Raw genomic sequence first — 25903 nt, forward strand, 5'->3', positions numbered from 1 at the left:
GGTATACTCATGAGTATAGTTACTATTGTTGTAACACAGAATATGTTTTAATCTTGATGTGTTTGTAGGTGTTTTATCCTTTTTCAATAACACATTCGGTATTGCTAAAATAATAACGCCGAAAACAGATATAAGTATACCGACTGCCGTAACTCTCGCTTTGTTTGTCTTCGAGCCTATGTACGCCCATATTAAAACAGTCGAAACAGTTCCGGCTTTTTTCAAACTACTTGTGATGCTACTGTCCAGTTCCTCCACTATACTTGGAAATGTGTTTAATATAACATCGATAGCAGAATATGTAAATACAACCACACACGTCAAAAAAGTAAGAGTTACTACATTTTCAAACTTGCAGGAACATTTACCTCTATGACTGTGTAGTTCTACACCGGTAGATAGTCTGTAATGTCTTTCCAATGAACGACTGATTGGTGGGCGAGTAATTCGTAGTGATTGGGTCCTTGGAGTGGGACAGCCAGACGGTGCGTGGTCGTCGAGAACAGTGTCATTTACTTCAAGTGCCGGTGCGTACTCCCAACTGAATGCTCTTTCGGGGTGGTTGTCTGTAGGCCTACCTGAAAACATATTTTACCACTCGAAATGTAATGTTAACTACGGCCAACAAGGTAGCAGACAATGATGTCTACGCTTAGACAAGTAAACAAGTTTAAATCATAAGTGTAAAGTACAAACGTTCGCGTCGAGATAATCAAATATTAGCATTAGTTGTCATTATTGAGAAAACCGCAAATGACGATTATTATGACCGATTATGGGATATCTGATCGGACAGGAAGGGACTGAGAGAGAAGTGGGGGAGAGTAGGGAAAATGGCGTCGGTTAAATAGGATAAATATCCGTTTTACATAAAAATTATCTGTTTCTGCAGACATGTAATATTATGTAATACATTTGTTATAGTTAATTGCAATTGCCTAATTTTATATAACTATATTATGTACCTATTTCATCCTTAAGGGCCACAATAGAAATAAGTTTGACCATTGGTAACCCTGAATTCATTCCTGTAATGTTTTTAATTAATGTTTTGAATTCGAATAAAGAAATGAAAATATTGGAAATCAATAATTATCATTAGATACTCGACACGTTAACATCTCCAATATATTCATATGATTTATTTTTCGGACACTAGAATAAAATCTTGAATTTTTATCTCTAGATCTTGTCTCTTCCGTTGTCACATGACTAAATTGACTGACTTTTATGAGCAAATTAACTCTTTTATATTATAATGAAGCGAGATGGTAATCACCTTGTTCCAAGAAAGAGTGTAATTTAGAAGATTTTAAGAAAACAAAAAAATTACGTTGTGTCATAATGTTAAAACCTAAGAGGATTAAATAGTAGAAAATGGCTTAAATCAGTAACACTATATTGTTACATGTAACTTTTAACTCTGACTCTTATAACTATCCTGAGAATATTTCTGACACCTATTTAATATACATATTTTATATAAAATCACATAGCTCCCGACGCTCGATAAAAGCGTAGTTAAAACCCTGAAGATATACAATAATGTCATCATTTAGTGCACGCGCGTAACATCATTATGCGCACGCAAATACCACCAACGTATGGCAAATGACTTTTGCATCAGTATTATGTGTTTTTTTTATGAGTTAACAAATTCAAATTACTTAAACTATTTACTGCTGACACTCAAATCTATTAGGCCTATTTTACCCGTGTTTGCCTGAAAGTAATAATGATAAGTTATTGTATCGAGAATTTTGCAGGTGTATTTTTATACATGTGGGTGATTGTTTCAGGCAAAGTTGTTCAAAACAAGATTAAATTCCATTCAATCTTTGCGTTTAAAACTAGTACAGCCACAACAGAAAGAACTTAGTGGCACAACTTTTAACGCACGCGTTCCGACGCGAACATAAAATGTACGGTTTTGTACGCATACTCTAAATCACTATCAAACTAGTTTGACAAATAAAGTGTGATGTGGCCCAGATATGGTAGTGATTTGACATCATCATGTCCATAACCAAGATGTTCAAAGAGGGACTCACAAACCTTAACAGGTTTATAGTCTAAAGGTCAAGGTAAATCAAGGTAAAATAAATGTAATGTTTAAAGCACTGCAACGCCAAAGTGTGGGGGAGGATAGACTTAAGGGAAAAGATAAGGACGGGACAATCTATCTATGGTTGAAAACATACAACACCTGTCCTACTTCATTTTTACACTGTAGAAGATGGATATCAACCAGGTTAAAGATGTATTGTCCCCCCGAAAAAATAATTATTAACATTTTTTTGTTGAATATGCCATTTTAATGTCACATACTAATTATTCACTTTGAACAAGAATTTGATCAAAAAATAATAATTTTACCTGAAAAAATGTAAATTAAAGAAAATAATAGTCAAATTGGCTACCAGCAAATGGGATTTTGGTTGAATTTAACCATTTATTTTGTCATTTTATAAGTATATAGTGGTTTGTTTCTACAAAAGTGATTAACTTTATTAAAACTACAAAATACCTATACAAAGTCTGATTTAATTATTCTTCATTTTTTATCTTTTTAGGAGGACAATTACATCTTTAAGAATACGATAACGCTAAATCTATAGCTGTATACTAAGAATACTAAAAATAATTAAACCTCATTTGACCCCTTATATAAACGGTACTTTAAACTATTTAATGATACAGAATTAGTGTTTGTAAAATATATTTAGCGCGTTGAACTGTTAGACAGATTCGGTGTTGAAGCGTGCCGATAAGTGCCCCTCTATGTCCCAACCCTACGTCACAAGCACAAAGTATGTCATTAAACTATCTTATGTCTCTATAATTGTCTTTAAAATAGACGCACAAGTGTCCATTTTAGCGTTTACTCTGAATTAGATGTCAGGTAATTAAAATAAGAATGATATTTTAGACATAGAAATAAAGAAAAATGTTGATTTGCTGCAAAGAGCCCCCATAAAGAGAAATAGAATGCTTTATCTTCTATCTTGTCTCCCACCCACGCAATAACATTAAATTGCGTAATCGACGATCAAATCAATTTTCCGAATACAGTATAAACAACAACAGTATAAAACCATTTTAGGTCTACGAATTATATTGAAAAGAAAACACGCATAAAAAATATATATTATAGGCCTATTGTACTATAACTTATTTACTTATTATCATAGCATAATATATAGTATTGTAGTAATAATTATGTTGCACTGATGAAGGGCTAGTGTTGCCCGAAAGCTCTGCTTCTCTTTTTCTGGCTGTTTTACTTTATCGTTTTGATTTAGCTTTTTGCTTTTTTTATTTTGTATCCCCACTGATGCCCACAGCATTGTGATTTTTTCAGTAATTTCCATTTGAATAATAATAAATTTGTTCTTTTAATTAATATAAAACAATGTCAATAAAATTGAAAAATTGACAAATCTGTGTCATGTGTTCACACCATAATAAAAGTGACATTTGCAAGTTCCCGTTAAGCGTTAATCTTGATTCCTAAGTGACAGATGGTATTAAAATATATTTTAAGTTGAGAAAATAGCTTGATAAGATTTTGTAATACACCATAAAGTCAAAGATATTGGTGATCATAAGATGAAGACAAACTACTTGCAAAAGTAGAATTATAACCAAGGTTTAGAAGGTTAATCTCAGTGACGTCAGTGAGAAGGCGTTTAGAAGAAAAGAAAATGAACTAGCTAGAAGCGATTTGGTTTTATCGAAAGGTGGGTAATAAAAGACATTAAAAAGAAAAAACGGATTTAACTGGAGTACACAATGATTATATTTGATGAGTTTGCAAAAATAATTCTCTTCCGATTGTTACTTGCCTCCGGGTCATATGGATTGCCGACGTGACATTTTGTAGAGCTTCGTTCATATGTGAGAATCAACATGTAAATATACGTTTGCATTCAAAATAAAATTTTTAACATAAAACGGTTTGACCTATCATAGAGATTTGCAAACCACCACTTCGATGTTCTCCTCTAAAGCTGTCTACACTATCAAACTAGTTTGACAAAAAATGTGTGGTGTGTCCAAATATGGTAGTGATATACCCAAATATGGTAGTGATATGACATCATCATGTCCATATATGGGCAAATCACATTTTAAAAGTTTGATAGTGTAGACAGAGCTTATTGAACTCGTCAAAGATGCATCCCAGAAAACAGTATGTGCAGAAAGTTTGTCAAGCTTGGTTCTCTCTCGCAACGCAAGGATACGTGTACACGCAACGTAAGTGAGTTGACCAACCACAAGCGCGCGACAGCTCGGATGGTTTGATTGGTCGAACTACATTGGGTTGCGCTTACGACCTTGCGTTGCATCAAAGTGTGGGAACCGAATCTGTCTAATCAGAAAATCGAAAAATTCTCTAACAAACTATAATAAATTACTTTTATATTTAATTATATTTATGATGTTCTTATAGAATTACCTTGATACAGTTATTGACTAAGCGGCTTGTTCTCGCTGATCGATTTTAACTTAATATATAAACCTTCATTTAACACATTTAACCAGCCTTATGCGGTTCAATCCAACGGCCAATAACCGGGTACACGAATTATTTGAAATTCATACATAATTTATGAAGCATGTACATCAACACTGAAAATACACAGTTACACATCTGATACGCTGCTGCTCCATTTTATTACCAAGTGAACATTTATATTGTAATATAGTTTCTTTAATGTAATTTTATTTAACACTGACAATTCAAAGTGCACATTAGAGCTTTATCTGTTTATATATAATATTCATTTTAATCGATTATGTGTATTATTATATATTCATTTTTTTTCTTTTATGAGTATCTCCATCTTTATTCATTAATTAATGTATGCATACACTTTGATTTACAATAATTTATTATTTTATAATATAATAAAATAATTTATAGATCAATTTATCAATTTAAGGCATTTATATAATTTTACCTAATTTAAACATTTCAGATTTTTCAATTGAAAGCAGATGACCTTTACGTTATTACGCAGAAGCCACTCCATAGATACTGAACATCTGCCAACTAAACCTCTTTCTTCTAAACCTATTTCCACGAGACAGACATTGCCACATAATATTAAAACCTTATCATTCTGAAACTTTGAAATCTACTTTGTACCCATTAAATTTCACTCTTCGCCGGTGTACCGTACTTTCCCATACCAATGTGAGCAGGGGGAGTGATCACTCTTTCATGGGGTGGGTAACCGACACGGAGTTGGTGACACGTTTTACATTGTGTCTACCTATTCCAGAATTAAGCATAATTTAGATAAATACTATATAATAGTTGTGTTCAGTTTATTTTAAAGCAAGCGAAAGTCAACTTTAAGATCAATATGATTGGTTATAACGTAACCTTGAATTTTATAGAAATAATTTGATTACTGGAGATGACGTAATGTCAAAATATAGAACTCCAAATCGATATTATTTCATCGATTGCACGTTATAGTATACATTCATTCTATTAAGGATAGGCCTAACTCAATTCAATTCAACTTTTAGTAATCCATAACAATGTATATAACTGTATGTATAAAGGTATTGAATCAGGAGCGTTTTCAATTTTTGAAGGCTGTACACTATACCTAGTAGAACGTCACAAATGCTAAAGCTTGGTTCCCACTAGAACGTAACGCAAGAACGTAAACGCAACGCAAGCGTTTTAACCAATGACAAGCGAAGTTATAGACAGTTAGCAATCACAAGCGAATAAGCCATCGCTTGTGATTGGTCAATTCACTTGCGTTGCGTTACGTCGTTGTGTTGCGTCGCTAGTGGGAACCACGCTTTAGTTTCCACTAGAACGCAACGCAAGGACGTAAGCGCAACGCAAGTAATTTGACCAATCACAAGCGATGTATTATTCGAACTGTCGCTTGTCATTGGTCAACTCACCCGTGTTGCGCTAACGTCCTTTGCGATTTGTCCTCGTGTGAGAACCAAGTTTAATGCTGTATGCTCAGTTATGTTGGAGGTCGGTTAGTTTTCAACAGAGTATTATTGATGTACTTTTTAATACAATGTGTTCGGTCTATTATATCTAATCGCCGAATAATAATGAGATGATTAATAATTCTCGACATTCTCGTTCATTAGATCAAATGTAAGCATAATTAATAGTTATATTGTTGTTTGATATAGTATGTATTATGCGCATATTAACATGTAACTGGGTGCATTGTGTATGCTATGCGTGTATCTTGTAAATCGTTTCTGCTGTACAAAATTACAGTGTAGAACCATATCTAATATGAATGATAATTTAAGGTGACTTCTGAATAATACGACGATGGTTTTTGACAGATCACTGTTTATATTTACATACATATATCTTTACATTACGTTTGTCAAGTTTCTCGTCAGTCACACTTGCACACAGACAGGTGGACACGCGTGAACATATATTTCATGGTACGCGTTTGTTATATTGCACGGTACGCGTTTGTTATATCGCACGGTACGCGTTTGTTATATTGCATGGTACGCGTGTGTTATATCGCACGGTACGCGTTTGTTATATCGCACGGTACCCGTTTGTTATATCGCACGGTACGCGTTTGTTATATCGCACGGTACGCGTTTGTTATATTGCACGATACGCGTTTTTTTATATCGCACGGTACGCGTCATTTTAAATGTATAAAATGTGTTCTCACTTCTAATAATAATAAGATTTTTATAGCGCACATACCACTCAAGAGTGCTCAAGGCTGATGAAATACTTATACTAATAGTCAGTATATATTTTTATTAAAAAGTATATAACTGCGAATTTTGTTGGCACTCGGGTTTGATTGATTTACGCTATTCTGCGGTGGTAAATTTGTGTTCCGATCCTACGCTTTGATATCATACTTGCATTAACTTAATGTCCCCTAGAGACTGATACTAATAATCCATAAGCCATAATTTGGAACACCTCTTAAACCATTTGGCCAACGTACACGCATTGCTACATTTCATTACGTTTACAAAATGTATATGTATCATACAAATATGCTTACGATTCTGTAACATAATATATTTTTATTCAAATTGTTTTAATCTTGATTTTGTTGTTTTAAACATGACTTAATCGTAAAGGACACCCACGCTTGTTTGGTTGTTGAAGTATAGAAAGCATGTCTGAAATGCTGCATTAAAACGACTTATGTTGTATAATATCATATAAACTATGTTTCTTGTCATGCATTTAAGATTTTAGGTAAAAATAAACATTATCTAACCGGACGTATATCCGTCATATGCGATTTATACTGTTTAAAAAAACATTTCAAAATTGAATAAAGTAGGGAGGTTAATAGTCGAATGTTTTGTTAAAATATTATTCTCCAAATGATGTTTTTATGGCCTCTTATTTTTCGGATTTACCATACTCTTTTTCTGTTTACGATTAATCAACGATCTATCTTTATGTTTTTATAAGGTTAGAAAAAAAAACATTGAATTTAGTATTCCTTCTCATCCCTTTAAGGAAGAATTTGCGCATGCGCATGGCGTTTCATCCCCCGGTACTATTAATAACAACGAGCGGTGTCCACGAAGACGAGTAACCAAACAAATCTCGACGTACAAGGCTTTAGGGAATCGAGATTTGTAGAAAGTCAAAGCAGCTTGATACTGTTATACCATCCGTTTTCTATGGTTTAAATTGTGTTACACCCGTATCCAACTAAACTGTTTGGAGAAAAACCGTAAGTATAAACAAACATTGTTTCTCGCGGTTATAGAAACACATAATCAAAACAATTAACTATGCATTATTAAAAAATAATATATTAGTTACTGTGTTTTAATCATGTTTATCTACGGTAAACATTAACATGTTTAGTGTTTTAATTAATAATACACTATTGTAATTATTATATTATTAATGACATCTAATATAAATGATTATGATCTGTATCCAGTAACTAAATTTATTTCATTTTAATGAATGTTAAATATCAAGAACTACTTGTAATAAATAAACTTCTCTAAATATATTAGAAATACAGTTTAATTAACATTTAAATGATTGTTTTTACTTTTAAGTATACACTATGTGACTATTTCTTTTGTAGATGAATCGCTACATAATACTAGCGTTGTTTGCTAGTATGATAATGCTGACCAGTTGTCAGAGTTGTTCGCTTGTCGATATAAAAAGCAAAGTTAAAAAAAAGGGATGCGGAGAAAGAATAATAGAAAATAAAGCGTGCAGAGGAATGTGTTTTTCGTACAGTCGAACTTCGCTGAAAAATTACCAGGAAATCGAACGACATTGTACTTGTTGCAAAGCGGAAGGCTATTATGAAAAAAAAATGAAAATCAATTGTATGCAAAGTTTTACAGGTAAGCCTAGAAAAAACCTCAGATTTACTATCCAACGGCCGACGAGATGTTCCTGTCGCCCTTGCAATGGGCTTCGCGGTGTAGCCGATGTTGCTCCTATGCCTAAAAAAATTTCATGACATTGGAGATGTTCTAAGACACAGGTACCCAAACATTCCTAAAGTACCTAATGTTGCTTTTTCTCCCCAAGAAAATGCAATTATATTTTAAGGTGAAGCTGTTATTGACTGTTTCAGAGGTTTTCCTAAGCTTGAAGAACTCGCTTGAAATCATGATCTTGCCATATATTATACTACAAGCCTACAGCATTTCAAGGTCTGAGATTATATACTTATTAACATTTTTCATGGAGCTTATGCCAAATAATCTGATGATTGAATTATTCGGAGCAGTTGGATCATGGCGAAGATAGCGTATGAGAATGGATGCGATGGAATGTTTCTGAGGCTGCACACCCAACTGGATAACGTCTGGAAAATGACTGTGGTGTACAAAATTAACTTGCTTCATGAAATTAAACAGTTTATAATATTGGAGTTAAATACAGTTTTAAATTATTGCTAGCTACCAAAAAAAAAAAAAATATTTAAGCCTATAGCTTGTGTCGTACCTAAAATACCGTGAATAAAAAAAAAACTGTTAAATATTGCACGATAATTTGAAGCTTGCTTGCAGACCTAGGCAAAGATTAAAATCATATCAGAGAATAGAGATGAACAAAATATATAATGTACTATCGCTCGGAGTTCGCTCATTTTGTTTATTGATATAACAAGTGATTGTATTTATTAATCCTAACTTCTTTATATATCTTAATTGACACTAGAAAAATACATCAATTGACGCGTCCGGTTTAGTACGCGCGCGTCAATATTAGGTCAATGATGATTTGATTTGTGCGTGCCTTTTGTGTTATTTGTTACAGTGCCTTTATGTATTTTCAACATGTCTTTCACTAGGGTTTAGTACTCAGAGCATACCCTACGTCATTACTATTTAAATCCAAAATAAATTAATTTAACGTAGTGTTTTTCTCCTAACAATAAGATGTCCGTTTATTGATTCGATTTAATAAAATAAATTAATATTAGTTCCAAAACAACAGATTAACGCAACACGATTTCGGCCAGGAAAACCGAATAAATAATGTAGAATAAATTCGTGATTTCAGTTGAGTTTACCTCAATTCTAATTTTATTTTATTACCGATTACAGTTACACAATTACTTACGAACATGCAGGTTATACAAAAGGCCGAATTAGAGTTTTTGAAGAAAATTATTTTAAATACGTCAATGTGACGTCACGACATACATTAATTAAGATCTTAGAATGTGTGTACGACCAAAATGTTACTTTTCTAGGTCTAAGTCTAAAAATTAGGAAACTTTCTTACAGAATCGTCAATAATTACTAATGGTTTACAGAATTTCTACGAAAACACATATTATTGATGTGATGTTGATGCATCAACTAATGTTAATTTTGTTTTTTTAAATCATACTCACTAGGAATAGATATACGACAGTAGTGTGCATGCATGGAAAACCAACACTCCCCTGCGTTCAATTAGTTAATGATTTATTTATAAATGTTGTAATATACTCGACAACAACAAATAAAAAACAATAACGAACATGAGTGCATACCCACACATGATAGCTGTCAAGATCAGTGGACATTTTAAAATCGTATAGACGCTATCACAACATAATTTTCTTTGTAAGCATGCGCAAAAAACGTTCATCAGTATAGTGTTATTGTTATTAATTTGTATGCCACATAGGGAAAAGTCCTTAATGTGTTGAACACGTCATTTGAATATACAGTAATTATATTTATATCATGGTCTAATGAAATATCAAAATGTTGTGATAATGAATGAAAATAAATACAATTTATCGAACAATAGTGATTCAATCTGTTATTAGGCCTACTTTGTTATGTTTCGCAATCAGCAAACACGGCTACACGTCAGCTAAACACCAATCGTATCAATCTATACATTGTTATCATTCAAGACCGGTGATTTTAGCTAAATTATATATTTAAACTACCGACTGACAATCGGAATGCCGCCGCCTGTCGTCAAGGGAGAGAGACAGGTAGCGTAATCAGTTTACGCATGCGTACACATATTGTATCATCATAACTGAGTAAAGGTATCTAATTAGCAAAGATGATTCAACATTGAGACATAATTTACGTCATTGTAAATTTGACGAATAGGGATTTAGTAATACACGATAGGTTTAACCAATACGAACGGTAATCAACACCTGATAATATATTACATTTTGGTGGGAATCGTCACGTCTCCTTCAGGATGTTGAATAACATGATGGAATAAATGAATCAACGGCCGATTTAATGAATGAATAATGAATAAACGTATGTCAGTAACAATTAAGCATCATGGGTACTTCCCAATACTGAACTGACTATCCTGAACATTAGCATTACACTGCTGCAGTGTAGCATTTTGGAAAGTTTACTGATGGAAGGCCGTACTTAAGCTTGGTTCCCACTAGCGACACGCTACGCAGAACGCAACGCAAGCGTTTTAACCAATGAAAAGCGAAGTCATAGACAGTTAGCAATCAAAAGCGAATAAGCCATCGCTTGTGATTGGTCTAAAGAGCCAACAACATCGGCAAGGGTTCGAGGCCGACTCGCTCCTAGTTCTGGTGGTGGAACAAGTCTTCTCGGATAAGGACTATAAACCGTAGGTCCAGTGTACACAGTTATAACCTGTGTGCACTTTAAAGAACCCAGTTCATTATTCGAAAAGAGTAGGGGGTTACCCCGGTGAACTGGTTCACAAAATAGCCCCTGTATCAGGGGGATTACCACCTATCTGATAGGACAGTGATTAATTCACTATTGGTAATCCTTGGCCACATTGCCTAAAGACATAAAATAAAAAAAAATAAAAAAAATTCACTTGCGTTGCGTTACGTCCTTGCGTTTTGCGTCGCTAGTGGGAACCACGCTTTAGTAACATAAGCAAATGCCCTTCTAATAATTGTGTTTGCCCCCGCCTGCGTGATATCAAACCTGCGATGTTTGCAGCACTGTTGCGTCGTCGGTTCCAACTTGTGATTACCTACGCAATAATCACTTTTCGTCAATACGTCGTTGCGTTGCGTTCTAGTGGGAACCACGCTTTAAGCTAAGGGAAACAAAAACATCTCCTATCTAAGTGAATACAATTTAAGGGAAATACCATGAAGTTTATTAAGTTAAGTGAAATACTTAGTATTTAAGGAAAACATTTCAGTGTTTGGTGAATACGGTCACTGTGTCCTATTTTCCACATTACCTGGCGCAGCAGGTTGTTTGCATGAAGTGAGTCATTTTCATTTTCTATTTCAAATTTCGAAACAATTACCATTGTGTTATTGTACGAAGACTAAAGTTAATTTACTGCAAAAAGAAGATTGAGGAGACGGAAGCATACACACCGGGATCGCTCGTGGCTATATCGATAAAACAACAAGTACAGAGATTTAGAAAAGCATCAAATTACCTGATTCACTGGAAATCTTGTAAAATCACCTCTTTACCTGGCACTGTGTCAATCCGGAACACTACATCATAATTCTGATTCCTTAGAAAGAATTATAAATTATATAGTACATTTAATTTAACCAAAAAATTATATTAAACTGTTATTGTGCACTGATGGTAAAGATAATATAGGAAAATAATTAATAACATAATAATATAGATCTAGCATAACCACCTCTTTACCTGGCACTGTGTCAATCCGGCAAACTACATCATAATTCCAAATACTTATAAAGAATTATGAAAACATTTCTTCTGGTTTCGATTCGTATAATGATATAAGTAGTTCTTTGATAGTAGACCATGGTTTAATATCAAAGAACTACTTATATCACTTATAAAGAATTAGAAATTATATAGTACATTTAACAAAAAATAATAATAATACAAGTGTTATTTTGGACTGATAAAGATAATATAGGATAATATTAATAACTTACATAATAATATAGATTTAGCAGAACCACACCTTTACCTGGTACTGTGTCAATCCGGCACAGTAGGCCTACATATCATGATTCCAATTCATTATAAATAATTATAAATTATATAGAAATCATATAGTTCATTTAATAACAAATAATACAACTGTTATTTTAGACTGATGGTAAAGATAATAAAGGATAATAATAATTAAATAATAATACATAATTTATAATTCCAGATTTGGATAGGTTTAAGCTCGCCGAATTGGGTTGCGTTTGCTTATAAGCTTCGTACAGACTGAAGATTGACAAAAGTTCGGAGATGATGATAATAAACAGAAATAAATATCGAAAAATTTAAAATACTAATAATCGTTACTCAAGTTAACATGTTTGCTCCAGTAGCGGCATACAAACGTCACAATTACTAACGGTATAAATATTTTAACACACCACGCATAAAAAAGTTTTTATGTTTATCCCCATTTAAACGAGTTTGTCTAATGCTATTTGTCAGTTCGTCTGTTATTCCCCCTTATAGTATCACTGACAATTGCAGCGCTGCTGCATTAATGATATATTAATTTGTAATTTAAAAGACTAACATTGACAGCTATAATTAAATTCTATAGTCGGTCAGGAAAAAGTAACATAGAAACAGAAAAGTTCATTGTTATCTACGATTTCTTTCCAGTCGAGTTTAACCGCTTTACGTATTATAACGAATTGCCTCCTGCGATTTAGTAGGTCGGTAGCATTTATAAACGATATGTTTGTGAAGCAAAGTTCTTGGGTGTTCCCTATTTATTAGAAATGGAACGATCGCCAACGGTGAATTGCCAACTTTTGTCTGATACGAGGCTTATAAGCAAAACGCAACCCACTGTTTGTTGAGAATTCAACGAGCTTAAAAACTGTGCCGAGTCTGGCATATTAATTAATCGTAGCTTTATGTGGTTTACAGTCAAAAGCAGTCGATTGTCTTTATACTAAGGCGGGTTGAGCTGCAAGTTTTACGACGGGTGTATCCTAGCTTTCCCGTATAACGCCGATTTCAACTTATTAAAAGGATTTCATTCGTAGGAAGGTAAGTACCATATTCAATCACGGAGACTATATAATTTATCTAGCATCTTAAGTCTAGGTTTCCCGACGTTTACATCAACATTTTTGCTTGCCGAAACTCAGTCTCGCCGCCCTTAATTGCCACTATATTAATACCTATTTATTTACTTTTACGAAGAATAATATTTTCATACCATTATTCATTTTTGCGCCTTAAAAAACTAGGTTAATGCCGTGAACTGTCATGTTACATACTGCTAACAATAATAACTCATGGTTTGTAAAAAGAAATAAACATATTATTATAATAAAGATATTATAGGTCCTCAAAAATACATAAAAATGATTTGTTAAAAACCATAGGCCTACAATACAGAATTTTGGAACAATATCCTTTTTTTAGATCACAGTTTATTTTCTTATATTCGTTTATCCATAAATGTACCTATTTGATTTCAAGCTATGCTAATTTTTAATAAAATTAAAAAGCTAATACAGTAAGAGGCCCATCAATCAATTGTAACATTCAGAGACAAGTTCTACGTTTGGATTGTTAATTCTGATGTTTGTGGAATTTTTTATACTGAGAGGAAATGCAATGAATGCTGTAATTTATATTTTAGAAAGTTTTTTTTCTTATCTTAATAACCGATTCATTTTCTAACACGTGGTTGCAAAAATTAACCCGGTTACCATAGTAACAAAGTCAACCGTCATTCATATATCCTGTTAGATTACACAGGTAAACAGTCCAAATAATTTAAAACCAGATAAAGATGACGTCACAAGGAACCATGTCGCCGACTAGAGAACATCACACACCTGAATAGTTAGTTATTAGTAATCTGTATTGGACGTTTCATATATTATTTGTTAATGCTTAATTGAAATAACTGTGTTTGTTACCCGATAAACTAGGTCTGTTCAGACAAAACCTAACTCTGAATGCATTTGATTTGATACAAATCATCAACATGCTTGTATTTTATCTTGGTCTTACGCCATCTTAACGCTACATTAATTCATCATTGGAGACACACAAAGTTGACACGCGAACGTGAAATGATTACCCGTATTAAGCTTGGTTCCCACTAGTGACGCAACGTAAGGACGTAACGCAACGTAAGTAATTTGACCAATCATAAGCCATGGATTATTTGAACAGTGGCTTGTTATTGGTCAACTCGCTTGCGTTGGGTGTACGTCCTTGCGTTGCGTCTCTAGTGGGAATCACGCTTTACAGTACGCACGTACGCGTCAACATCACGGTGTCACTGCTGGCGAATTGCACAGTTATTGTAAAGAACAAATCAGTGCCGGAAAAACTAACAGAAATATAAGTAGTACTTAATTTGATAGAATTGAAACTTAATAACAATACGCCATAACATACATCAGCTAACTTGAAACATGACGTCAACGAAATTAGAACACGCTTCAAACTACCGTAATTCAATTGAGGAGATAAAGTATATTAATAATAATTTATTCGGTTAAATTAATCGAAGTATTATAATATTGCCTAGATTGCACCACTAATTTCTTCTGTAGTACGTTCACAGTACATGATACTTAATCCTCTAAAAAGCAATATATCAGAGTCCGTTTGTGGTAAAAGTATAGAAACCAAGTTAAGATTCATTTATACTTGATACATCTATTTACATGTTTCATACATATTTCACACATGAAAATCTAATTGTAGATCGAATGATCGAACATGAATAGATAAATAATGAAGACATAAACATCATAGTTTTCAATTATACGTTCCTCCAAATGATCATTTCGAGAAACTTATATTGAAATTATTTATTGAAAACTATGATTTTTATTACCATGTTATGGTAATAAAGACACGAGTTTAAATTGATACGCCCACGGGGCGAGGAACTTGATACTATTATATAAAACAATTAATAAACAATTTTAATAGTTCAAGTTTGACATTTATCATTATCGGTAAAAGCATTCTGCCTGATAATCGTGAAACGTAGGCGGGCGACCTGTTCCACAAGGAATTTCACAAAAACTAAAGTTAATGTCATTTTATATATACAATTATTTAAAAAAAAATAAAACAATTTTTTTTTTTATAATTGTTTTAGTAATTGAACTACGTTGGGAACCTTGTTGTACATAACCTTGTTGTAAATTTAACACTTAAGTTGATAGAGTTACATAGACGATTTACATACTATGCACATATACGACTGTTTGATATTTTTTTTTTTGGCGTGTCTCCCACAAGCATTATGCTTTTTTTAAAACATGCATTCTTCAACTGTTTTTTTAAACCATCTTGTCTTTATTGAAGTAAATAAATGTCACCTTAAATTGAAATGTTTTTTGGGACTACAATTTGTAATGACGTTATACTTTAATAATGACGTTATTCTTTAATAATGACGTTATACTTTAATAATGACGTTATTCTTTAATAATGACGTTATTCTTTAATAATGACGTTATTCTTTAATAAAACAAATATAATCCTGTTGCTGAATTGTTGGTTAAACGCATTGTATTCAAGTTGAATGAATATTAGAAATCGTTTTGAAGTTTTTCCTAAAAATAAAATAATATTTGAAATATTTCCAGACTGCTAGTTGTCAATTTCTATGCCATTAATAAGATCATTTCTGCATTTTGGTTTGACTACGTTCAAACTAATTAAATACGTGTTAGATTATGTGACCGAAATAGCCATTATTGACACGAGGTAATTTGTATATGTTTCCGGCAAATAAATCCGGCGGCTTTCCACTTTTCCTATTATAACATCATTAGCAATTCTTCTTATTACTTCATTACAAGAAGTAGTAAAGTTTTATTTGGTACGAAATACATGAAAACGGTGGTAGAATTTGGCCTAGTCGTGAAAGCTAAATTGTGATATTAGCAGCTGCAGCATGGTAACGCTCAGTTCTCAAAGTATGGAATAATCAGCCCAAAAGTAGGTCTAATATTACACTATTATTTTATATTTTAAAAATCACTTTAATATTGATAACTCTGTGATAGCTAAAGTATCTTGTTTCTACATTGTTTATTTTATCTTGCAGGTATTTCGAAATATTATAACTATGTCGTCACATCCAGCATTCTCAACCTTGATGTTTTTAGTTTCTGGCGTAACGATTGTTTCCACTATATGCGTACCAGTAGGGACAATACACACAATATCAGTTCCAGGATGCAGGCCAAAATCCGTCCCGTCGACAGGCTGCAGGGGCATGTGTTTATCATACACCCGAGTATCATCTACGAACTACTTAGAGTTAGAACGATCTTGCAAATGTTGCAAAGCGGATAAATTTATTGTTGCATCAGTGAAGTTGTCTTGTCCAAATCTAGATTCACCAAATTTAAGAGTACCGCTGAAAAAAGCCGAAAGTTGTTCGTGTCGACCATGTAATTCCATCACTGTTGAAGACGTTGCAACGCCAGACTTTTAATGTATGCTCTAATCTGATGGCTGACGTCAACATACTGCATACTGCTGGACTGTTATACATCTTGCATTGAGAGTTACATGCTATATGTCTTGAATAGACACATTCGCTCAAAATCCAGCTTAATTGTGATAAGCTGACATGCATTGCCGCTTCTTCACAGAATTCCAACGATGTGTATTTCAGTAACATGAATTTCTGATATATGAAGCTGATCAATAATAAAATGGTATTCTGAATATTAATGATTTACAGATTAAATTTCATGTACACTGTTTAGCATTCAATCTGAAACGTGCATGGAAGAAAAACTTACTATAGATATTTGCAAAATAGGACAATCTTTACGGTTAAAAAAAACTAATTAATCAAGAACTTATCTTTCTTAATAATTAGTAATTTTACCGCATTATTGTCTAATGAGGAAATTTATTTGGACTAACACAGGACAGCAGCCATGGGAAGGGCGGAGTAACTCTACACATTATCGCTTACGGCACCAGTAAAAAACGTGACTTTTCCAAGAACAAGTAATTTACGCTGTATTCTGTAATTGTTTTATGTCTAGTATCCAAGTATGATTCTAAAAATGCGACAATTAGCTTTATCTATTTTTAACAGATGTGAAATTAATGATTCTATTTATAAATGCAAAAAGGAAATTTCAATTCATTGCTAATTTAATAAGATAATTTTAGATAAACGTTTTACAATTAGGTTTTTTTAAATTTTGATTTTAAATATTTTTACAGTATTAAATATATTTAATTTTTATTTATTGAAATAAACATAGCTGAATAGTCAATTACATGAGTAACTAAACTCACGCCTAAAATCTATAGTGGTTTATTGTCAAGAAAAGAACAATTCAAGAAACTAGTCAAAAAGATTTAAAAGGAAAACATGCAGACTTTAGCACCATAACAAACCATCCTGCTAAAAACAGAAAAATATGGAAGAAAATCGTGGAAAGCGTAAAGTCTGAAAGACGAAAAATAGAGAGATAGAGAATGAGAGTCAAAGTATGATTTGAACCCACGGCAATGGTATTATTATTAAAAGCAAGTTGACCCAGGCTGGTTGACACTGAGTTTTTCCTAACACAAACTACGTGCTGTTGTATACAAAATTGACATGTACTTTGAAAATTTGCCTTCATCAGATTCAATAAAACACTTTTGCCTACACATAAAATGAAACATTATATACAAATTTCACTCAAAGGCTTTTGTGGACAGTGTTTGCTGTTTTACATGTTATCAACACAATTGATTAAAATGATTGTCTATAAATGGCTTATGCAGAAATCCGACAGTTCATGAACCTAATTTAAATTATTGTAAATGTATTGTACGTGAAGCACAGAATATTTTTTTCACGTTTTTAAATTAGTCTTTCTACCGTTTCCCTGATTTCCTTTAGCAATTCCTAATAAAGATTCTTCTGGAAAAAGTTCGTCTATTCATTTATCAGTGGAAAATTACTTCCATTTATTGTCATTTGCATATAAAATATACATAGGAATTGTTTGCTTTGAGATATACAAAAACATAAACATTTAGTTTAAAGTTGTAAGCTATTGTTTTTTTGTTGTTTTTTTGTATAAACATGAAAGTAATGCAAGACTTTGGGATGGATAACGCCCTCTATATCATACGTACGACTTTTATTTGAGAGAATATTCATATTAAACCTTCCTTGCAAGGTGGATTAAACAGCAAGTGCTTGTTGGATTAAAACAGCAAATGCTGACAATTAATTATGTATATACAGTTATTTACTCTACTATGGAAGTGCACGGTCAGCGACAGCTTTTATGTTAAAAAATATACAATATTTTCATATAATTAGTGATTTTACTCTTATTAAAATAACTTTAAAGTAATTCGCTGTGAAATACCCATCAACCCATTCATCCGTTTATCTTCGTGTGTATTTTTGTTATTATTCGATTTTATTGATTTTACGCCCGACAGTTCTATTGTTAGAAACAAATTACCAGGGTTCATCAGCAGTTCAGCAATAGAAGATTTTAACTAATCACGTGACCATGTTTCTTCAGCTGGTGTTCTATCAGTACACGTCTGAACGCATCGAATAAGACGTACACACATTAAGATGTCAATTGAGTAGGCCTATTGTAGTTTGCATTGTATTAAGTGAGAAATATTCATTTTAAGTAAGCCTTACATTGTGTAATGATAAAATAGATCGAAGGAAACGTTGACGTAACGAACTTACAGCGCACAATGACCGTATACTACGTGCGTACACGTTAGGATACTCTACTAAAAACGACGTACGTTTGACTCGGTGACTTAACAAACACATTGACATAATTTCTTGAAAAATAAACGTTAATAACATCATTTATCTAATCACCCCGTAGAGCTTTCGAACGCCTACGTCACAGCGAGTATCGTTACATTATAAGTATAATTTTCAATCTGTCGTCATAATGTTATTAGTTGTCAGAAGAAAATCGCAACACGGTGATTGGTCTAGTTTACAGCGCGATATGAATTTTATCCACCCCTGTAAAAAGATGGAACGATCGAAAGAGACTGTGTATATCCCCGAGATCGTGGTCTAACGGTACGTTTTCTACGGACTCGTTTCTTGTTGCATCAAATGTAAAAGACATTGATTCTGAGAACTACGGTATACAAGTGCAAAGGAATAATCATCGACATATCAATGGATTTAGCCTGAACTTTCTCCACTTGCTAGATATTGTCTAGGATATCTTCATATCAAAACGTAAGTATAAAGGTAGTTTGTCGCATGTTTTTGTTGGTAACGCGGCAAATAAAAACGGTCGTACAACGGAAGGTCAAAGAGCTTTATAAGACCTACTTTTGTATACATCCGATTGCCTTTGCATTTCTTTATTTAGTTAGTAAATATGTAAATGCAACGCAAAATGTAATTTTTATTATTTTTGATAGCGTCTTTTGCATTTTATTTTACGAAATTATTTAATGTACCATATACAATGAGTACTACATCATAATAAATAGATTGACGCACGCTCGCGCGCATAACCGGCGATGTCTGCGGGCGTTCACTCGCTTTTCCCCAGAGATAAAATTAACAATTCACCATTGTTGACGATGCAACAGTTTGTTTTATATTCGTTGGCAAAAGAGGAAATCTTTTAGTGCGCAACTTAAGAACGCGCGCGGAAATATTATAGTTGCATTTAATTTTTCTCTAAATGTACAATGACCTACAACATGAATTAAGTCGATAAGCCATAAGAATCATGAACGTTAAGAAACCGTTTAATCTGCATCACAGTTTAAAAAGTCAAACTCATGAAATAAATCTTGGATTTGTCAGTTGATCAAATTGTGAATGAACAAATCGTTAACCGCCCGAAGACTAGCAGTAAATTCAAAGATTAAAAAAACATAAATTGGGTTCTTTTATTAACATATAAAAATGGGTTAATGACACGACAAAATGCTGTCACACTTTAGACACACTTGCATTGCACTTTTAACTTTACATAAAAGTCGAAGAACATAATGATATGCAATCGATCAGCTTAAAGGAAGAATGTTTCATTTTTAGTTCAAAAACATTTGAATACGATACTGCTCAATGTGAATAGAAATAGCTCATTTGCACATAATAAGAATAATGTTCTACCAGTTTAATAGACCTATTCATATGTTTAATATCGAATGACATTTAATTAAGTTTTTCTTTCTGAATGACTTAAGTTGACCCTATGGCCTTGTAAAATCATAATTCCAGACGTCATCAATATCACGTGTTCAAAATGTTAACGACAGTTTTACATTAATGTTCCGGCTTTTTATAAGACTTTTCAACGTTTTCAATACGTCACTTTTGATTGCCCATACTAAACAAATAATAGTATATTTTATCGAGTACAGTATTATGTCACTACTTGATTACTAATTAAAGATGTATTGTCCCCCTGAAAAAAATAATTATTACAAACATTTTTGTTAAATCTGCCATTTTAATGTCACTTTATAGTTATGTACTTTGAACAAAAATTGGAATGGAAAAAATTGTTTACTGAGTTTTGGTTGAATTTACTTTGTCATTTACATAAGTGAATTTTTTTTTTCTATGGAAGTGATTAACTTTATTAAAACTGGGAGATGACCTATGCAAAGTCTGATTTATTTAATCTTGATTTTTTAATGTTTTTGAGGGACAATACATCTTTTATAAATCCCATAGACCTACATTTGTATTGATTTTTGAAAGTAGGTACTTGTTGATTAAGGTAATGTTGTTCTGTACAGTCATCCAAGGTGTATCCAAATAAATGCGAGGGGCTGTATGAAGCGTTTCAACCTACTCTACTTCAATCGATAAAAAACACAACCAAGGAGAAGAAATGTATACTTAAAGTGTAAAATAAATATTATAATAAGACTATTTTCAGCCTGAACCCGGTAAAGAAGTAAGAACATCTGAGCCCGGAGGAAATTGTCTGATTTTATTCTGGATACATTGGTGATTAATAAAATAACGATAAGGCATTAATAAAAACACAGTACATATCGAGAGTATGCTAATCATTACGAAACGGTTTTAGTGACGTATTGTTTTTTTTTTAGTATTATTACTTATACGGTAGGCCCTACAGCATGAAACATCGGATTAAAACAGCATAATATTAAGATAAAGTCGTTGTATCTATATATCCTAATCCGCCAAGATCTACTTTAACCAAAAACAATGAGGAGCTATTAAATTTTAATCAAAACTACAACTCACAGGATCTGAATCAGATCAATCAGATCAAATCTTATTGTCATGACCTTTAAGGGTCACCCATGGGAACTAAGATCATACGTGGTATGAAAATCAAAACAACGTTCACACCGCGCTTTCCTAAAATTAGAGTTTATGGCAAATTTTAGATGGCTGTAATTAGGTTCCCATGGCTAGGTAACCCTGATTTTCAACAGGTTCCAATTATCAATAAATATAAAACGTATTGGTTTGAAACCACAGTTTTCAAAAGATCGGAGGATTCATATGTACGTTTGAGAATATTTCATTAAGATAAGAGCGAAGAATCTATCACTTATCCCTGGTTGTACTGTTCAAGAAACATCTAACATATTTCTTAAAGGGATGTCATAGTCTAAAATAAATTGATAAATTTTGTGAAATTTAGTTAATCGTTCGATTCCAAAAGTCTGCTGGCACCACATATTATAGTACCAATCATTATCACATTTAACCCATTCCGGCTGACTTATTTACCCTGGTAAGTTTGTTCTAACCATTAACGTTAGCGATAATTAGTCAATGAAGCCAAATTAACGGGTACATAACTAAGCCTGAACAGGCCAGTCGTAAAAATCATCAATTATGGGTAGGACAATTTTGTAATTATTTAACTTTGAATTTCTTCTCTTTTTTATATATAGGCGGACGAAATCGAAATGGTTGATTCTCGTATCTTGTTCATATTGGTGATTCAAATCTTAAGTGTGTATTCCGGAAGATCAAATGTTGGATGTTCTAGGCAACAGATACGGCTTTCGATATCAATGGCAGATTGTAGACCAAGGAATGTCTACCCCTTTGGTTGTAGAGGACAATGTGCATCTTACACGCGAGTTTCACCAGCAAACTTTTTAGAAATAGATCGACAATGTAAATGCTGTCAAGTCGGTGAGCAAGTGGACCTTCAAGTTAGACTGGACTGTCCGAAATTAAAGCCTCCAGTTGGCATGGTGACGGTAAAATCAGCCAAAAACTGCTCTTGTAGACCGTGTAACTCTGTCGAAGTTCAATCTATTGAACCTTTTGCTTAAACTCACCTTATGCACGAGTCAAACACCCCGTAGAGTGCTAACCTAAGTCTATACATGCTGTTAATACAGTAATCATATACAGTTTTTACCTGCCAAATGTATAATAAAATATGCCACCACAATTCGTTAATGACACCACGAAGTGATTCGACGAGCGGCGGGCATTTTAAATCCAATAAGATGTGTTAAACGTTTCCTTTTATGGCGCTAATGATGAATGGTAACGTTTATACAGCGTACTATATATAATTCCAATACATTCACATAAGTTTGCTAATTATTTATAAATATTATGTAACAATGTAAATATACTTATTTATTATAACTAAAATGCTTTAAAGGCATTAGATAAATAATACCTCTTTATTTGTGCTAAAATTCCATTATTTTTACAATATTTTTGCATTATAGTCGCTACTAGTAATGTATATCTAAACAAATTAATTTTATTTTTTATTTAATTTTGATAATGTACATTTGGAGTAGATTTAAATCTACAATAGTGATTTTGTTATGTAGGCCTACTGCACGACATTTTGCGCATATTCATATTAAAACATAATCTCCGTTAGCATAGCTTGTAAGTGCCAGTATATAAATGGGTACAACATTTGTAGTTTATTTCTTGTTAAAATGATGAAATATCGATACAATAATAGTTATGATAATTATTGACTACGTACACTTTGCCATTATTTCCTGCAGGTCTTACTTCAATTGAATTAACAACTACTTAGCCTATATTCACTAAAAAAGAACATTTTTTATACAAAAATAAAAAAATGTTTGATTTGATTGAGAAACACTATAAATAAAACATAGGCCTACTATGTTAATGGTATTAGTGTGCTTATGTAAATTGTATAACCTTGAAACATAATTATTTTTTAGTATTAAAAAATTAGGCTTAACGATTTGTATTTTTGTGGAACTAACTATTGCTTTGTTTTAAACACAAAAAATGTATGTATATAAACTAATTTATACACAAAAAACCGAAGTACTTTGCATTGCGCATCACCATAAAATACGCGAGTACGTCGTCCACAGCTTGGGGTTCCCAATAGGAGTACGCAACCCAAGGACGTATACGTAAGTAAGTTTTGACAAATCATAAAGTGATGGATCATCCGAACTGTCACTTGGGATTTCGCTTCCGCTTATGTTCTTGAGTTGCCTAAAGCTATGTTTACATTATCATATTACATTATAAATAGTTTGACAAAAAAAAGTGTGATTTACGTACTCAAATATGGTAGTGATATGCTCAAATATGGTAGTGAAATGACACCATCGTGTCCATATATGGGCACATCACATTTTTTATAGTCGACACTAGTTTGATGGTGTAGACAGAGCGAGGCTTCTTGCTTGCAAATCTGTAGGCCTATAAAATGTATGCGTGCTGCGTTAGTGTAAATATTATGAATATAGGCTAAACGGTAAACAATATCTAATTCGATTGAATTGTTCAATTTCTAACAAGGTTGTGTGTTCACACTTCCTATTGGTCATCGAACTGCAGGTAAGGTAACACTATGCAGCGGGAAAGACTTAAGTAAATTTAATTACCAGTCTTAAGGCAGATTAACAAAATGACTCACTAATAATACTAGACAGCAATTAAGTCCAGGGTCTTAAAATACTGTATTTAGTTTTTTAATTTTTCAACCTGTCAGAACAACGAGTATTCGCCTTAAATAGCGCTATCAAAAGTAAAGTGCAGCTGACGGAGGTTTAAAGATGTTTTTGCTCTATTAAAAGGCAAAACTTTCTCAGAATCGGAAGTCATTAAAGGGTAGTTACATTGATATAAAAAAAGTACCGGCGGAAAAATGTGTATAAAAGGTTAGAAGTTCAACTAATTTCAGATTATTTCTCGCTAGCTCTTACGTCATGATTTTCCGAGGGTCATCTAGAGTTGTATAGCCTACACGTACAATTTAAGTTCCTTAGACCTTGTGCGCAGTAAAGATATGTTCACAAACATTTTGCGCGGAATGTTCCACAGGGAAGACAGAGCAATCAAACGTCCCATGTATGTACTCATAGCACCGCTTGTTGTCGCAAATGTGCCGTTTCTAACGGTCATTACACAAACGCGTACAACTTAAAACTATGGGTATGTTCAGACCTACGGAGTTATGCTTTCGTATCACAGCCAAGGTCATATTTTAATGAGCGTCGTAAGAGCAAAGTGTTCAGATTCATTGCAACGAAGTTGCGTTACAAACGGATATGATGTCACTCGCTGGCGATTAACCAAACTCTAACGCACGCATAGACCTACCTTCGTTGTTATTAAAAGTAGTAGTGGTTGGTTTAGGAGTTACAGCATGGAGTATTACAGGCCTAGACCGAACACTTGGGCTCGGCATTATTGATAGGTTGTTAGGCATACCAACCAGCCGATCGTTTTGGGGTTTGGGTTTATATTTGGTCTATGATTTAAAATATCATTTATGGCAGAAAAATGTTCAAATCCTGTACTTGCACCGGCTCCAGATTTATTTACTCTGTCTTTCGCTGCTTCAATTTCGTTTGGATATTAAATCCTTCTTTATGAGGATGGCCCATCTGCTAACGTGTCCGCCATCTCGTTGAACACAGACATCTTGTTGCCGGTGCTTTTACGCCAGTTTTTCACTTCCAACCGATCTCTAAACTCAGGGCTTCCCCACAATGAAATAAGGTATTTTACTTCGGTTTCTCGCCAATGCACACGCTTCGATGACATTTTAAATTAATTAATATAATAATATAATAATACTGTATAGTGTAACAACAAAAGGTATGATTTTTTCGCACGTTCACCGATCACAACAAATGGATCAGCTTGGCTATACGATGAGAGGAGCACATGTCAAGATGTGATGTGGTGAATATTGTAATTTGATTGGCTAGATATCTAACCTAGGTCATATTCATTGATGCGTGACTTTCGTATTGTAAGCGACGTCCACTAAACTCATACCTTGAGCTTTCGTAGCGTACGAAATATCAGTGTCGTACGAGGTGGCTTCCACTAATCTTTTCCTGGTTCAGACCTATGGACTTGTACGCCGCGTACAATACGAAAGCATAACTCCGTAGGTCTGAACAGGCCCTATAATGTAGTGCCGATTGTGACCAAAACAAAATACATGCGAGTCACAAACAGCAGCAACGCAAATGCGTTTTTCATCAATTTGCAGTGATT

At 33.3% G+C, this 25903-nt stretch overlaps 2 protein-coding genes across 2 annotated transcripts; both read left to right on the forward strand.

Moving 5' to 3' along the window:
• The first annotated feature begins 16519 nt into the window (after positions 1-16519).
• LOC140044951 (bursicon-like) lies at positions 16520-16891 on the forward strand. The gene has a single exon (XM_072089670.1). The coding sequence runs from the start codon at positions 16520-16522 to the stop codon at positions 16889-16891; it is 372 nt and encodes a 123-aa protein (XP_071945771.1).
• Positions 16892-22329: 5438 nt separating this feature from the next.
• On the forward strand, positions 22330-22704 carry LOC140044958 (bursicon-like). The gene has a single exon (XM_072089682.1). It carries the CDS (start codon positions 22330-22332, stop codon positions 22702-22704), a length of 375 nt encoding a protein of 124 aa, XP_071945783.1.
• The last annotated feature ends 3199 nt before the right edge of the window (positions 22705-25903 follow it).

This window comes from Antedon mediterranea, chromosome 1 (genome assembly GCF_964355755.1).
Source record: "Antedon mediterranea chromosome 1, ecAntMedi1.1, whole genome shotgun sequence".
Lineage (NCBI taxonomy): Eukaryota > Metazoa > Echinodermata > Crinoidea > Comatulida > Antedonidae > Antedon > Antedon mediterranea.

Coding starts and splice junctions, on each gene's coding strand:
- LOC140044951 (XM_072089670.1), top strand. CDS start 16,520: ATGTCGTCACATCCAGCATTCTCAACCTTGATGTTTTTAGTTTCTGGC.
- LOC140044958 (XM_072089682.1), top strand. CDS start 22,330: ATGGTTGATTCTCGTATCTTGTTCATATTGGTGATTCAAATCTTAAGT.